Raw genomic sequence first — 17269 nt, 5'->3', positions numbered from 1 at the left:
ATGCAGGATGAAACATCGATGGCAAAGGTTTTGGAGAATAAAGAGATATTGCTCCCACTTTCCATTGGTATACTATCTCTTTTTGTCAAATCAATGAAAAGACTATGTGATACCATTTTCCAAAAATATCACCTTTCCTCTGCCATTTACTATGAAACATGGCCTTGCTTTCCTAGACAAAACCTAGTGCAGAAATCCACAAATATCCTCCTCAAGATTCAATCACTCTAATCCCTGTTTTCTGCACCAAGGTTTCAGACTATTTGCAGGCTTGAAGACATCTGACCCCAAGTTCAAGACCCCATTTGGCTCCTGGTCTTCTTACTAAACCTCAAAAAAATTGATGGATTAAGTACCAGTGATGATAAAGTCCAAATCAACCACACTGGCAGCTACATTTCTTCTGAAGTGAAAAGACCACAAAGCTCTAGATGAACCGAAGGGATCCTGGGGCCAAAGTATTCTTAGCCAAGTGGCTTTGGCAGTGGAATAATGGACTCTTCCTGAAAAATGCTGTAAAACCTACACAGTTTGGAGAGTTTTCTCTCTGTAGGAATTACACTTCCACTCATGCACCCTCTCCTGACCAGTTCAAAATCTGAACAAACAAAGCATTTTTCTTACCCTACGTACGACTTCTCCTTAGAGAGCACCTTCCTGCAGAAGGTTCAATTTTTTCCCTACACTGCCTAAAATACAGCATAAGTGCATGCTGCTCCCTTGCAGAGGTGCACTGCAAAACTTCATTCTTACTATTTGCCCCAGGGCTGAAGCATAGCACAGAGCTTTTCAAAACCACAAGTTCAAGTAAGCTCCCTGTCTCAGAGAACTAAAGACTTCAGGCTATATAAGCAAATTTTTTTCTGTACAAGTGCCAGCAAGGTGAGAGGAGAGGCAAACGACTTCTTTCATACCTGACACCTCCCACACAGAGACTAGTCTTGTTTCTATTTGCATTCATCTTTGCTGACTCAAACATTGATGCTTCAAAATGTAAAACAGCACCAGGGTATAAAAATGCTAAGTGGACACATCAACTGAATAGCACAAGTTTTCATCTCTCCCTCCATCTCTGGCTTGCCACTGCCATCAACATCCTTCTGTCCTGAGGGAGGCAAAGACGTGGTAGAATGTGCAGCATTTAAACTTCAGATTCCAGACAACTCAAATACCTATACTGTGACCTGAGAGTCATAGAGAAAGAGTCACAAGGTGCGCTGTTGAGGCTAATCTGTACATCCTAGTACACTGTGCTTCCAAAGGGATGTAGAAATCCACTCAGGCATTTGATTTTGCACTAACAGAAAATACTCTGTCTACAAGGACGAGCAAAACATTAAAACAGTTGTATTACTCCTTTCAGACAGAGTCATTAAGAGAAAAATTTCTGCACAAGACTCATCTGAAACAGCTTTGACACGAAGCACTGCAGGAGCTACTGCGAAAACGAGCCATGATGCCATCAGCCCATAAACAACCCCCATGTTACAGCTCTCATGACTAGAACAAATGGCACCATCTCGTTAGCTCTCTCAGTGCCTTGACTCTGCAGGCTGGATGAAGAGCATCCAGGGAAAGATTAGGCAAGGCACAGATGAAGCGAGTGGGAAGAAGAAAGCACATTGAAGTATCACCTTATTGCTCTGTTCCTCCAATTACCCGCTCAGTAACTGTGCAGCACAGACTAGGCTTTCTGGCAGGAAAAAATTGTCTGGAATAAACCCACAGATAGATGCCATAGCTCCTGAAGCTGTGCATGAGCCCTAGAGACTCCAAGGAGAACATCCTTGTTGCCTACCCTCCCGAGAACTCAAGGCAAAGCCTAGAAAGTCCTCATCTGAGCACAGAAATCTGCAGTGTAGCTACCCATTGCTAGTGAAAAAAAGGAAAGTGCAACCAAGAAATGACACAGTGCGCCAAGCTAAGTTTTCTCCTTCCTTCTTTCTGGAAGCTGTATTCTCAGCAGAATGATGCATAAAAACCTACTTGAGACAAAAAGGCAAAGGAAAAACAATGCTAATACAGCCAGACACTGCTATCAGAAAAAAAAGAGGAGGAAAAAAGCGGTATCTATTATTTAGGAAATAGCACAATACAGCCTGAAAACAATATAATAAAAAGAGATGGGAGAAAGAAAGGCAAAATACCACTTAAAATTCACATTACTTTTCCCACAAAATCTGTCACTATTATGTATCATCATAAAAATCAAGTTCTCCAAGCAAAGAGCAAAAACAAAGTGTTACTGTCTTCCAGCATATATAAATATATAACACTCTGCAAAAATATTTAAACATTTTCAGTTTATATAAACCCCCCCACATATTTTGTTTACAAAAGGCTGAAATAGCTTAGTAAATATTTACAGACCCCTTAGCACAAGTAAGCAGAAATCATTAATTTTAATAGCAAGTTTGCCACAAAGGTTTGAAATGCTTCTAAAAACAGTCTAAAATATTAGACTGTAAAGCTGTGATGGGTTTTATCTGTTTGTTTTATACAACAAATGGATTTATCTTGAAAGACAACTGAAGTCTCCTTTCCCTGTCCTCTTTTTGATGCTGCTCAATTATGCAGCATGCAATGTTAAAATGCTTATATGCGATTCAACCATTGTCTGCAGTCCTTGTGGCTTGAATAAACTGCCTAGTTAATTAATAACACATCTTCAATGTTAAAGTCTCCAGCCATTTTTCCCAGTAATCTGAGTAATTCATCCATCAATGAAAATAAGGCTTTCAGATCTTCCTCAACGACTGTATCTTACAGTGCAATTTTGAGTGGCCCAAGTAATTGTAACCATCACTTGGTAGCCTCTACATCCAGAAGTGCTGGGAGAAAACAATGCCTTTTATATGTTAAGACAAAAAAATACAATTATTCCCTGGCATCTTTAAGGCTCCTTTATGTGAACCCATAAATTCTTAATAGGAACAAGAATTATTTTAATAAAGTAAAAAAAAATTGCTTACGTTTTCAAATTTTACAAGCTGTAACCTTTTTTGTTTTGTCCTTCCTTCTCGTCATTCATAATAATTACAGTAAATAGCTACCTTCCCCATACTGCCCCAGTTGCCCCTTTGTAGCTCCCTTTCATCATTCTGTCAACTCATTAGAAGGTCATCGTCAAGATTTTTATTACACAACTTCAGATGTCTGAGAATAATTAAACTTGACCAGTGTGACTACCATAAGCAAGGACTGCCCAAATTAAATGTGTGCTACAGTACCTGAATAAAACCAAAACAGGAGGGTGAATGAGAGCACAAACATCTCGTTTCAGAGCCACAGGAAAATGCAGATGTAGGTGAGAAGGCAACAGCAGAGCCCAAACAGATGCAACATTTTCAAACACTTATAAATTCTATGGTTTTAAGCTGTGTTCTGAAAGCTACGTAAGGCGATACTTTCAGCTTAGGAGCTGCTCAGAACATCATTTCCTTGAAAATGTAGTAGCAACTGCAAATCATAGTTCACAGATGAAAATAGAGGATCCATAAGCAGACTGTACTAAAGGGGATTTATTAGGTAAAATTCCTGCCAAGGACTAAAGCCATACCAAACTCAAGAACTCTGAGATAGAAGCTCATGAAACACCTGATGCCACTGGTAACCATTTGACAGCACCATTTTTAATGGTTAATGACAGTAACCATTTTTAATCAGCTCCTACAGCCCCTGAGAGCTGTGGCTGCCCCCGGCAGCGCTGGGCACAGCACGGAGCTGATCCTGTGCAGGGACACCCCTGGCACCGTGTGCTGTGCCAGCACAGGGATGCCACCACCACTGCTGGGCCCAGGAACAACACCCACACCCTGCTTCACCTGGAGCTCCCTTCTGGCTCCACCCTGATGCACTGCAGGCAGGGGGAAGGAGCTGAAGCCTGCCCCTGCCTCCTGCCTGTCACAGAAAAAAGATGCTGAAGCATCTCTGTGGTTGCCATGGGAATAGGATGGCAAATGCTGGGAGCAGGAGTGAGCAACAGCCTAGAAACTGCCTCCCTGCACAGCTACTGCAAGCTTCAAGAGACTTTGAAAAAAAACAATATACAGAGCTCCTGCACCCTGCATTGTGTTTGATACCACACAATTCATCTGCTGCTGGTCTCACTGTTCTCTTCCAGGGCATTACAGAACCTCTGTTCCTAACACGCTGCTGCTTTTCTGTTTCACCAAGAGTCTCATTTTGTCTGATTAGGCACAGAAGAGGCTGAACCTTGGGGCCTGTATTTACTCATTTTTGTACTGGTGAATGTTGCATTGCAATGGGGCCACGAACAACAGTTAATGTTGTACCCAGCAGGATGTAAATCAAATTAGCCTACCTGTTTATATACTTATTTTCAAAGCAAACGGAAGGAAGCATGCTGGCAAAATTCACATATACCCGCATGTATATATATACCTGTCATTTTCTAGCCAGAATCCTGTCCAGTCCTTGAATTTCCAGAAATAAAAGCTTAGAACAGGAAAATGGGAGCGGGGGGAAAACCAGAAATGGGCCCTTACAGCTGTCAGAAAAGTCTAATAATTTGTACTAGCAGAGATGCAGGGGACAAATATAGGTTACTAGCACCTCCTGGGATATCCAGGAATTAAAATACATTAACTCATTTTCATTGAGGGTTTCCTCTGTTGGAGAGTGACTTCCCTTTTCACACACAGAAACAGCAACAGCAACAAGCCCAGGGAAGTTCAAGGAGTTACACTATATTGCTATAAACAAAGGGATAATTCTCTACAGTTCTCACCCAGTTATCTGACACTGTTTTTCTCCATCATGAAGAGAGATAATCTCTTTAATGGGTAAAGTATAGGGAGAAGAAGAGGGAAAGAGTGGCCTGAGGGCAGGGAAGTTGACAGAAAAAATGTCACTGCAAGCTCAGCAAACACACAGGAAGGGAGATAAAGCACTGGAAAAATGTTTTGTACAACTTGTGGGTTTAGGAAAAATCCTCAATTACTTATTGACATTGCTTCTATAATTATAAATAAGCCCTTTGGTTAAACAAAAGTCATGATTTTCTCACTTGTAAAGTCCTCAATCTGCTTGCTATGTACACTCCCTCTTAGAAAACAAGCATAGAAAAATGCCACAGAACTGTCTCAAGACACATCATTCTCTGATATTTCAAATTTATTTTTAATTTCAAATATACTTTTCACCCCTACATGATTGTGATCCTACATGATCTGGTAAGCCTGCTCACCAGAAAAATATTCCACATGACTCCTACAGCCTCTTGTTGCCCTGAAAAAAACAATTTAAAAACTGCAAGGAAAGTCCCACTCCTGAGTAATCCCATCCATGCAAGTATGGGACTCTGCCTGAGAGACAGACAGCACAGTCTTACAAAATCTTCCATTTGTACATCCCCAGGAGCCCAGTGGGGCCCTGTCTTGGCTAGATGTGTGCTCTGGTTATAGGGTACAGGAGGAGGAAATGCCTGAATGAGTGGGCCTACAGACGCACAGTGAGGTGAGAAAACTGACTTCTAGTCCTCCAAAATAAACATGCAGAACCACATTCAAAAGGCCTATGTACTGAATTAGCCAAAGAAGCCCACAGCTCCAAGTCCATACTCAAGATCTGGGTGTGAACTACAGCAGAAATCTACCTGTGACCTTCATGAGAAGTTCATCTGAGAGAGATGATGCTGAGAAAAAGCACTGCAGTCAACCACGTGACTCAAAATAAGTTTGTCCCTGACAAACAAGGAGAGTTCAAAAAACCTGAAAAACAACTAAGCCACAAGAAGAATGGTAACACTCTCTTCCTAAAAGAAAATGCAGAACAATTTTATCTAGTATTAATAAAATCAGCTGACAGCTCAATTAGGGCAGAGTATGTACCACATCAGTCAAAAGATACAATTATATGCTCAATTTCAGCAGGACTGTAGTCCACCCTGGCCACTTCTCTAGTTCTCATCCCATCTCTACAGATTAGCCACTACCTCAAAGGTGCTTTACTTCAAGCACAGTAACAACACAAACCCAGAGTCCACACACACTGTCAAACAAAAAGATGGTGCCAATATTACAGCTCCAACTTTTCCTTGTCTCCAATAGAAAGGAGATGGCAGGAAATTACCCTCCTCTTGCAGAGCTGCCACAGAGCCATCCATAGCAAGGAGTGACAGAGGTGTCAGCCTACTAGTGCTGAATATACAGGAGAAAAGATGGAGGAGATGGGAGAAACCACCAGGATGCATGCATAAGGGAGTGAAGGAGAAAGTCAAGAGAACTGAAGAGTGAAGCGAACAGACACATTACACTGAACAAGTTTATCAGGACAATAGAAAATTGATCCTGAACAATACAGTCCCCCTATAATTGTGTTAAAGGTCATGGGACTGTGGAATATAATACTTTCACTAGCAACCTTCAAGGTGCCAGAAGGGTAACAAAAAGAACAGTAGAAAAATCTAAATTTAAATGTCAGCATTTATCTTTCAGTCACTGTACTGACAAGCAGCGTACATTAAACAATAGGGAAGATGCTGAAGCTACTCTAGACTAGAATAGTATTCTGTTCTCATTTGCACACATACAAGTCAGGAGAAAATTTGGGTAAGGCAATAAGCTAGTAAGGGTATCCATTTCCACAAACACTTATTTATGTGTAATGTATGCAACGTCCTTCCCCCCTGTTTGCTATTTTTAATTTTAACTGAGCATAGTCTCTCACCCAGCACCTCTGTGATTCATGTTTCCTCGTGCCTCCAGAGGCAAGTACATCTAAATATATTTTAGAAGATCGCTTCTTTCCACCAGCTCCAGAGAATAGGACAAAGATCTATCATCATTTGGACACAAATCCCTGCAAACCACACAGTTAGGGAGAGCTGTACAGAGCAACATCAAACTCAAGGCTGGTTTGGGTCTCTATTTCAGGGAGTTTGTCAGCAGCAGAGTCTGTAAGTTAAGCAAGTCATTTTCACATAGCTGGAATTGGCCATTATGTTCGAAAGCATTTATCTGGATGCTAAACAAGTGTTTGTCTCCTGGAATAACCACTTATGGAGCATCCAGATTAGAAAGCACAAACATATTGGCTAAACTGAATTAAATGCAGTCAGCCACTCCAAATTAAACACTCAAGTGAAGATATTTCCAAATACAGTAGCAACAACTGAGCATCACATAAATGGGGTAGCCTCATGTTTAAAACATAGGACTGAGAGGTATTAGATCTTAGCTTCCCCTCCTACTTCTGCTGTTTGTCTCTTCCTCTTGATCTCAAGTAAATTATTTATTGTCAAGATTTGCATTTCCCTAGATTCAAAAAGAGGCATGCAGGCCCCCTGGCTTTAAAAAGCAGTTTTGCAATAATTAATTCATTATTCTATGCAGAGCACTCTAAAATTATTAGATGCTGCTGCAGAAATGTATATTATTAGTGTTATCATATTCCACTAGCAATTCCCAAAATAACTTTACCTTGGATGAATTTACAGTATTCTAAATTGAGTAGTAGCAGAATCTACCTTTCAGAATTGAGCCTTGTAGCAGAATCTTTCCATGATGGTACAAAATGAAGGAAGGAAAACAATCCAACTGTGATCCTAGCAGAGTTTCTCTTTGCACTCTTCTATGGCCATAATTTCCTTCAGCACTAAATTATACACACACACACAACCACAATGACAGCAAGCATGTGGAAAGAAACACCAATCCAGTCAGCTCTGCAGTGAAAAGCAAGGGACCAGGGTAAATCCTGCAAATGAAACCAGCACCCCAGCTACAGCCATGCTGGAAATGCTGCTGTGTGCACTATTGTATAATTCTGCAGAAAAATGGTAAAGAAGATTTTTTTTTAACTGGCTTTTTCAAAGCTCAGCGAAACTTATTCTTTTAAATTTTATTTGCATAAGGTTGATCTTGGGGTCCGGGTGTCAACGTGACCCTGAGAATGTAAAAGTCCTTGTTTCCCAGCCCGTGCAGCCAAAGAAGTCTGAATGTGTAGGGTTGGCTTCTCAAGGTTGTTTATTTTTTCTTATCTATAACATTTTTTCTCTGATCTGCTGAGCTCCGTCTAGCAAGTCGCCCATGGCATTCTGTCTGCCCTCTAGGGCGCTGTTTACATTTTATACCAAAAACTACATGTACTATGTTTACAATATTGTGCCAATATCTATCATTTATGTTAGACGGCGTGTCTCTACCTTAAACCAATAGAAAAGTATCACCATCACAGCAAGATATGGAGGGCAAGAAGAGGAGAAGGAGGTCAGGACACGCCCAAATCCCTCCATCTTGTCCCCTTGAACCCCATTCTAAAAAGCCCCAAAATTCTACTTTTTCACTCTTTGTTAATTCAACTACCACACTACTCAAACACTTGTGGCTTGTAATTCCTCACACAAAGTTGGCAGTTTTTTCCACGGGCTAAAACTGAAGCCACAAGAGTTTTGACTTCATGCCAAGGTCTCTGAGCCCCCTGCCAGGGTCTCAAGACAGCCAGGGCAGCCAGAGGGATGTCCTGGGTTCCGACACATTGAGACATCTCTTCAACACTCAATTACATACATTTGCTTATGTGAATGCAAAACATAACCATATGTGCTGCTGGAACTGCTTTTGCTGCCTGTGTAGACTGGAAAAATCTACACAGAAATGACCAGTCAGATGTTTAATAGTCCAGGCTGTATCTCTGCTCAAATGCATTTATAAGATAGCTGTAACAACAAATTAAAGGTCAATTAACATATTCCTGTCTCAAACAACTAACTTGGAGTAAGACTGTGTGTGTATCAGGGTGAAAAGTGATGACAGGGAACTTGATACACTATCATGTTTGCCTAATAAGAACAACAGGATTAACAAAATTTTCATTCTCAGGGGGAGCAGCAGTTTTGATGGAAACTGACATTTCCACGTGACCATTTTACTTGGTAACTTTTTAAGAAGTGTATTCTATAGCATACCAATGCAACCCAACTGACACTCCTAAATGCCCCATTTTCATTACCTGTTGGTCATCTGGAGTCCATATGCCACACGTGATCTGACTCTCCAAGTTTATTTCTGAAGACCAGTGTCTTTGTCCGCTGACTGAACCGACCAGCACAAATCCATCTCTATAGGAGATAAGTGCCTGAGTCCCATCATGGCTCCATGTAAAGTCGCTTACCTTAACATATCAAAGACAAGAAAATAGATGTATCAGCCATGTAGGATTTTTCTGCTGTTGTAATAAAAGGCAGCAGTGCACAGAATGAGACAGGCCAACTATTAGCCTAGCTGAAGCTCTGATGTCATGCATAATGGAGAAAGCTTGCCAAGTGCCTTTGTGACAATTCTTGCACGTTCCTTTCAATAAAGAAATGTTTATCCTGTGCTTTTTGAAAGGTAAAAAGTCTCATTCCTTGTCCTCTTAATTTGGTCTCTCAAGACCTGGTCACTCTTGACTGCAGAGAAAACATGCATACCAACCTGTGCCCCACGATCGTTCACAAGCTCCACAGACCATCTGCCTTCATATTGTATCCAAACAAATATTCCTCCATCTGCATCGCAGGTTGCTAATTTCTGGAATGGTTCATTCCATCTCACCAGCACAACCTTAAAAGATTACAAACAAAAACAGCATTACCAAAACTGCATGTTGTGCTAACAGCTATTCAACAAGAACCAGTTAAACAATACTGCCAAATAAATATTATTGCATTTAAACCGTAAAGACACACAAAATGGCAGTTTTTGGCCCAGCATTAGGTGCCTCTCAAGAACAGCTGGAATTGTTTTGCCACAGTTGTCAGGAAATGCACAATCTCTCACCGTCAGGCCTTTTTGGAAGGCATTGCACACTTTCAATAAAATCACAGGGAACACTGGAACACAGGACTTCATTATAGAAGCTGCAAACAGGAAGCCCTGCACAGATTATCCAACACTCCCTCAAATGATTCCCCCACTGTAATTTCAGAGACTGCCAGACTCTTCATCAAATCATCACCTCTTGCTGACTTCAAATAAAGTGGCCTGCTCTGCACACAATTTAAATACTCAGATTGAATACTCATATTCAAAACGACCCCTGAGAGTTTCAAATTATTAAAAAATAGAAATTTCATAGGAAAGTTGCTTTGCTAGTGAATGCAAAAGGAATACAAAGCAGCTTTAGATTCTTCTCTCCACATTAGAGCTATCTGAGGTTTTCTGGAGAATCTAATCAATTCCAAACTGACCAAATTGCTCTCTCATTTTTAATTAATACCAATTTAACAAATACAGTATCTCTCGAGACCTCAGTATAAAACTGAAAAAGCATGTCATCCTACTGCCTGAAGCAAAAATTAGCAATAAAACAATTTACCTTCTGTTAGTGACTTTTTCTTTAAAAAATTTTTTTTCTAAATTAGTTTTTTCTCAAAAAAACATTTTTTCCAAATTAGTTTTATTTCAAAAACATGCAGATATATATGGGACACTTACATTTGCACACAAATAATTTCCCCCCTAGCTATTTTACTGAGACAGAAAGTATGAAAACAAAGTAAACACATATTAAATACTCAATTAGTAGAGTGTTATTTCAACTACTTGATAAACATCCAGCTGTAATGACACTTTTTCATAAAACAAAATAAATAATTAATCTTCTAAAAGCAGTAGGAAACATTTTCCATGAAATATATTTTGCTGTTTACAGAGATAGACTGATCCTCCTAAAGATTCCAGTCCCAAGATGAGTAGACAGATCCTTCCCACTTCATAAAGAAATCAGCAGTCGTTTCCAGAACTATTTGGGATATAAATACGCATACCTAAAACCTAAACTAGACAGCTGAGGGATGATCTTACACTTATTCAGAGTGTCAAGGTCACAGCTTAAGAACATGTTTATCAGTGGAGCTCACCAGCCTGAAGCACCAGCCCTTGAACAATTAAACAATCACAGAAAAAACATTTCTTCGTTCATATGCAAAGCTTATGGGGAGAAGCAAGTATGACAAATCACCCCTCTGTTGTTACACAGCTTAGAAGTATCCCATTTGAGATTCTGCAGAAAAACACTGGCTTCTACTTAATATAACCTTGCAGCTGCACTCTAAGTCACCAGTCCTGTTTCCAGTTGGGCAAATTATACAATGCCCCTAGATGGATTATATCAGCTTTTAAAAAAAAATCTTACGCTGGAAGAGCAGTAAATAAAATATTCCATTATAGCAATGCAAGGAGATGCATTTTGTTGGAGATTTCACTCTGTCCCTTCCACCTAAACAAGAATAGTACAGATTTGTCAAAATTTTGTTTTCATTTTGGTATAAATCAAATGCACAGAGCCATAATTTCATTCACCCTGAGGCAAAATGCAACAATGAAGTAAGTGTACTTGCCAGCAACGCCTAACAGTATTATGAAAGAAGTGAAGAAAAAAATCAAGGATAACATTGAAAAAATCTTCATCTTTAAAAGCTGGGAGCTGCTGAGGCTAATGATGACCATTAAAGAGTGGAAGACACTTATCAGCCCTAAAACATCAATTTTTAAACACTTAGACACTGCTCATGTTTCACAGATCATACCAAATGAAGTTTGCATCATATCAGAATGAATTGCTAGGCAGAATTTAGGAAAAGAAAGAGAACTAGTTGTTCAAATTACGTGAATGCTTTAGCTAACACCACTAAGAATGCTACTACCTGTCTTAAAATTGCCCTGTTCAGTCTGGCAAAGATTTGAGATAAAGACACCATTTTATAGATTAGACACACAAGTTGACTTTGCAACATGAATTATGGGCAAAGTGACAGCAGTTACTTTGTTGTGTTTTCTTTCTTTTCTATTTTAAATAAGAATCTTGCTAAAACTTGAAAATTTTCATTCAGATTCTGTACAACCTGTCTTTTGTTTAGACTTGCTAGAACATCCAAGACTACATTTGAATGTAAACAAGATAAACTAGAGCCTCCATCCATCTCAATTAGATACAAATTAGTAACTTCTAAAATAAACTTATTGCTTTATAATGAGAAATGAAAGCCAGACAATGATTTTTCTATGCCTTCTGATAACAGCCTCATAAGGAAGCAAATTTGTAATTTGAAAATTCAACTCATTTAAACACACAGCAAATGTTATTTTATGAGGTCATTTTAAAGATGATCCTGTAATTTACATTTAACATCTGACTACAGGTGCTGAGTCCACAACTGCCTTGAGTATTTCCAATTTCATTTTAGACACTTAGTGTGCTGAAGAAGAGATATAGAAAGGAAGGATTGCCCTAAGTGTTAAGATGACTTTTGGCTTTTATGTTGGCTCAAATGTAAAGCATATGAAAACATGTCCCATTGATAGCACACTTAAATAATGCATAAGCTTGAATTACCCCTCTACAAAGAGGAATTTTAGTGCTAACCCATAAATGCAAAGATATCATTACTTTCACTAACAGCTTCAAGTCACAGAGGACCTATTTTTACTTCTGCCTTTATGGTCCTCTGCTTTCTACTTAGCATCTTCACACAGGTATTGAAGGTCTGAACTGTTTTATCTTGTACTCAAAAGAGCGAGAATGCTGGTACACAAAAATAAGTTGTCTGCGGACCACTTGTGGTCCACACAGCCTTTCTATATTGTCTAATTATTTTTGTTTGTTTTTTGGTTGGTTGTGGGGGTTTTTAATTCTATAAAAAATACAAATTTTGGTCGTTCTACTCTTGGAAAAAAAAAATGTATCACAGGTATTAATCAGCTTCTAAACCACTCTCTTACACAGGATAGGATCTCTCATTAATAAAACTTGGCCTGAGATATTTATTAAGCACAATGTAAAGGCCAAAAATCTGCCCCTAAACAGGATGCTTTCCACAAAGCTGTGAGCTTTTGAGTCAATCTTATGTTTTCTTTGAGCTCCTTTTTATACAAGGAATAGTGGCAAAAATTTGTTTTAAAAGTTCAGCATTCAGGACCTTCAACACCTCTGGTTTAATTGCCAATTTGATGTTTAGGAATTAAATTTAATTAATCCTAAATGTGCTAGAAACTTTACCCAAGAATTGACTGCATACTTTAATGCTGCTAACAATGTTATCATCTAGTTAAGATTTTAGACAAGAAATTTTGAGTAACTGTAATTTCAGAGTAGCAAATGTGTGACTTAGAGTAAATGTGATCTCTTCCCAATAGAAACCAGGTTTGATAATCTAAATTTATTTTATGCTATTGACATTTTAAATCATTTTTTCACATTTTCTAACACAATATAAGACCACTAAAATCCAAAGCATTTGGAGAGCTTTTGTTATTGCTAATTTCATTACAGTTTTTGAAGGAGATAATAGAAAATATGACACCAATCAGTTTTGCAAGAGCAGAAGTCCTTAATCTAGAATACCACACAACAGTCATTACTGAAATCTTATTTCTGTACATACAGTACATAATTGCTAGAGGAGCAAGGGAAAAACATCTAAAAAAAAATAAAAGGGGTAAGTAACTAGGGCAATTAGTTCCTAGAGTTCCTTACCAAATTTAGATAGATTTTATTATGGATATACTGTAGTGAGTCACAGTGACTCATTTTTTAAATCTCTGATCCTCTATCCATTTTACTGGGGAGAAGCATATGCTCTAAAGATAGAGGTCTTCTCCAGCATTCATTTTCACATATGCTATGGATATGTGCTTGCAGATGGATTCCCACAGCAATAGAGAGCAGAGAATACTCCATGCCAGTGTTTGATTACTGCCCAATTTGCTACACCCAAAGAGCTACATTCCTGTATTCAGGATGAACATTTCTGCAATTACAAGTGAAATTGACATCTTTGCATGGAGCACAGGACATGATGCATTATAACTCCATTGAGCATATGGAATAGCTGGCCTTTCCCTCCCTAGATAAATCATACTTTATTTCTAATGCTATTGAAACTTATTGAAATAGTTCCACCTTCCAAACAGTGACAGCACGAGACCTAACTGTTTCCAGGACAGAATCACAAATCTGTTGCCTACAGCAGCAGAGTACAGAACTCAGTCTATCCAAGGGCTTCTTCCAATCCTAAGCTTTTAGGAAAGTACTCAACTTTTTAAAGGAACATATAAAAGTTGAAAAAATCACTGACAAAAGGGATTGGACAATCTACCTGGAGTCACTGAGCATCACCTATCTGCTTTATCAAGTAGTCCCGTTATCCAAGACCCTAATAAATACATTGATCTTTACTCATGATTACAACAAAGGATAAATATGTGCATACAGTAGGTGCAACACACTGGCACACATTACAGTTTATTAATGGCCACAGAGCTGAAAAAATCTCTAAGTATATCTATCAAAGGAAAAAGAGAGGTGTAGAGTGGAAACAGAAAAGGAACACTCAAGTACAAGAACCAGAGAAATTACCTTTACATGCTTACTGTATTTCAGTGCCTCTCCCTCCATTATACAGAGAGATACAGCTACATGTATATACACATATGTGAACATACATTTCATACATATAACATGGGTATGCGCATGAATACACATCCCTATCAATCCTTGACGAACCTGTGCCAGCTTTGTATATTCACTAGCAACTAACTGAAATTAGTTAACTGTAGTGAATTTTTGTAACTAAAATATAATTTGAAAGTTGGAACAGGCACCTAGAATAAGCAGTGGAGTTGTAGTTAATGAACTATTGATTCTCACTATACTTTACCTATAACCAGTATTTAGTTCTAAATGGTTCTGCTCATGTTTAGTTCAATGAAACATTTAACTGTCTTTTAAATATTAGTACTTTTTAAAATAAAGGCTATATAAGTTTTCTCTCTCGTAATTTCTCACACTGCAGATTGTTTGCAATTGCACTTACTTTCTCCTTCACTTATGACCTTTACTTCGTGCCATTACAATAACATCAGGATAATTCTCTCCATTCAAACTAATTCAATCACACAAGGAGCATCAAGCAAGTATTTCTCCTACTAATAACACCAGACAAAAAAGCAGCCGATGTGGTAGACAGCAAGCTGGCATCACCCATCTTTCCTATCCTCCTCGTCTTCTATTGCATTCCCTAATGATACACTCCCTATCTCTCCCACACCTGCAGAGCTCTGACTTTTTGTTTTCAGTGACATTACAACCGGATGGAAGTGCCTCATTTGCACATGGAGCTGTCACCTTCCTAGGTATGAGACACATCAAGAAATTATTATTACTAAGAAGAAACTACTACTATTAATAACAAACATTGTGCTGCAGCTAAAGAATGGCAAATCTGTAATGGCATTTACATTTCTTGAGAAAAACTGCCAACTCACAACAGGGGCTGCAGGTTACAGAGGGCGTAAATGAATGGCAAAATTCTGAGAGGCAGAAAACACCAAAATTCCAAATTCTTCGTGTTTATCTAGACTAAACAATAAAAGTGAGCTCTCCTAGAAGGATTGGAGCAGCCTCCAGATACCTGAGAGACAGATATCATGTAATATTCCTATCCATGCCTCGGATAAGCTTTGGTCAATGGTGCCCTGTGCCATGGGCACAGCAGCTGCTCACAGCCCCTGGGGGTTTGGCTGCTGCCACCAGCACAGCTTTCCACTGCCACTAGTACACCCTTTACCCTAGAATCCTACATTTTCATTGAAAGAGGTGTATTATTCTGCAGCTGCTGTCATCTCGCTTGTTCTGCTCTTAAGAAAGGAGTTTCTTTTTTTTCTTTTTTTTTTTTTTTTTTAGCTTACAACCTGATTTCATGGTATAACATTGTCAATAAGCTAAGCATGTCACTTGGGGACTTAGCCTTGTGCTAAATGAAATCAGAGGTAAGGCTGGACCAGCAAGAAAGTGCTAACTTTAATGGAGATGAAAGGTCCAGGTCCAACCCTGTACTTTCTTCTGACCACAGACTTCTCTGTGGCTTTCCTGTGAAATCCTACTCCAAGTCCCTAACTCAAACAACTCAGGTAAAGCTCTGAAATTAAGTACAATGTAGGGATACATCAGAAGCTCTGTGCCATTTTATTGGATGCACTTGGTCTAATTTTCCCCCCTTTCTCCTTAGTGTTTGTTTTCATAATGCCCAGGGCCACACCAGGCTGACAAGACTTGGATTACCTGTGCAGCTGCAGAAGGAGAAATTGCCAGGTAGGAGCAGTGCAGCTCACCAGCCACAATCCTCTGAGGACGTGCAGGGGAGATATCCATTCCCCTGTGCTCCCTAACTCTGTGTGTGAATGGCTGGTAGCCTCTGCAAGTAACAGGTTGGTTGCTCACCCACTGGGAAGAATGTTGATGTTTCCCAGCCAGTCTTGTTTATTTGCTTTGCAGATGAATGACAAACACACCTATTTTTAAAAGATGTCTTGAGGTAGGCATGCAACCCACCACATATATCTATTTTTGAAAGGTATCATATGGTTGGCATCAAATCCCCAATGGATGCCAGTCTGATCTTGAAAAGCTTTAGGAAGTGATTTTGGCAAATAGACAATGGCAAAAAAAAAATTCTTTAGAGAACTGCTTTGAGGAAGGAATGCCTTTAGTGTAAGATGTTGTCTTAAAAATACCTAGACTGTCAACATCTCACTGAATACATTTTGATAGTAAACTGCCAAGATGAAGACTCAGAAAGGCTCTAAAGCTTTACAAGTCTCTTGAAGTGATACACTTCATTTTAAGAAATACACCCTCCTCAATGTCTATTAGTCCCAAGGATTTGCCACATAACCATTTTATTTGTTCACAGAACACAAAATGTGTTACGTTATCGCCTACTTCAGAGGAAAACATGCCCAAGTCTCCTCACAGGTACCAAACAAGAAGTATAATGCTCCTATGAATGAAGTGGCTCACAGTTCTAAGGGAATGACTCTTTTCACTTGGAACTCACCACATTTATGTGACTTCTGAGAGCCACAGTTTTGTGGGACATAAAAAAACCCCCACACCAACAGAAATTAGGTGTATCCAAAATATATCCCATGTTTGGGCAGCAGCAGATTTGACAGGTCAGAACAGAAAGTTGCATGTGAGAAAAATAACACGTGACATGAATCTAACATGGATGAGAAGATGTTGGTATCTAACTAGTGGCTCTCAGTTGAGTAAGTTTGTTAACTATTTCTTCAAGGGCTATTAAAGAAAATAGTTGGTTATAATCTGACAGAAAATAATTAAGGCATAAAAAATTAAGACTTAATCATCCATACGCACAAGATAGCTGCATACTATGTGCAGCTATCTTGAAAAGGAAATTGGTGGAGGTCTGCTCTTCTCCCATCTTGCAGACAACAGTGTGACAGTGAGAAGGTCTATGGTG

General features: G+C 39.1%; 1 protein-coding gene across 4 annotated transcripts in view; it reads right to left on the bottom strand.

Moving 5' to 3' along the window:
• Window positions 1–17269, bottom strand: part of TULP4 (TUB like protein 4) — a 149247-nt gene that overhangs the window by 46239 nt on the left and 85739 nt on the right. For all 4 annotated transcript variants that reach the window (XM_030269537.4, XM_032747558.3, XM_041715194.2 and 1 more), the window contains exons 3-4: window positions 9438–9566; window positions 8974–9135 (exon numbers count right to left, since the gene is read on the bottom strand). In XM_030269537.4, coding sequence (XP_030125397.4) covers window positions 8974–9135; window positions 9438–9566 — 291 coding nt within the window. The remainder of the gene's footprint in view (window positions 1–8973; window positions 9136–9437; window positions 9567–17269) is intronic.

Source organism: Taeniopygia guttata, chromosome 3 (assembly GCF_048771995.1).
Source record: "Taeniopygia guttata chromosome 3, bTaeGut7.mat, whole genome shotgun sequence".
Taxonomy (NCBI): domain Eukaryota; kingdom Metazoa; phylum Chordata; class Aves; order Passeriformes; family Estrildidae; genus Taeniopygia; species Taeniopygia guttata.
The sequence above is the reverse complement of the archived record's forward strand: the minus strand, read 5'-3'. Positions and strand labels throughout refer to the sequence as shown.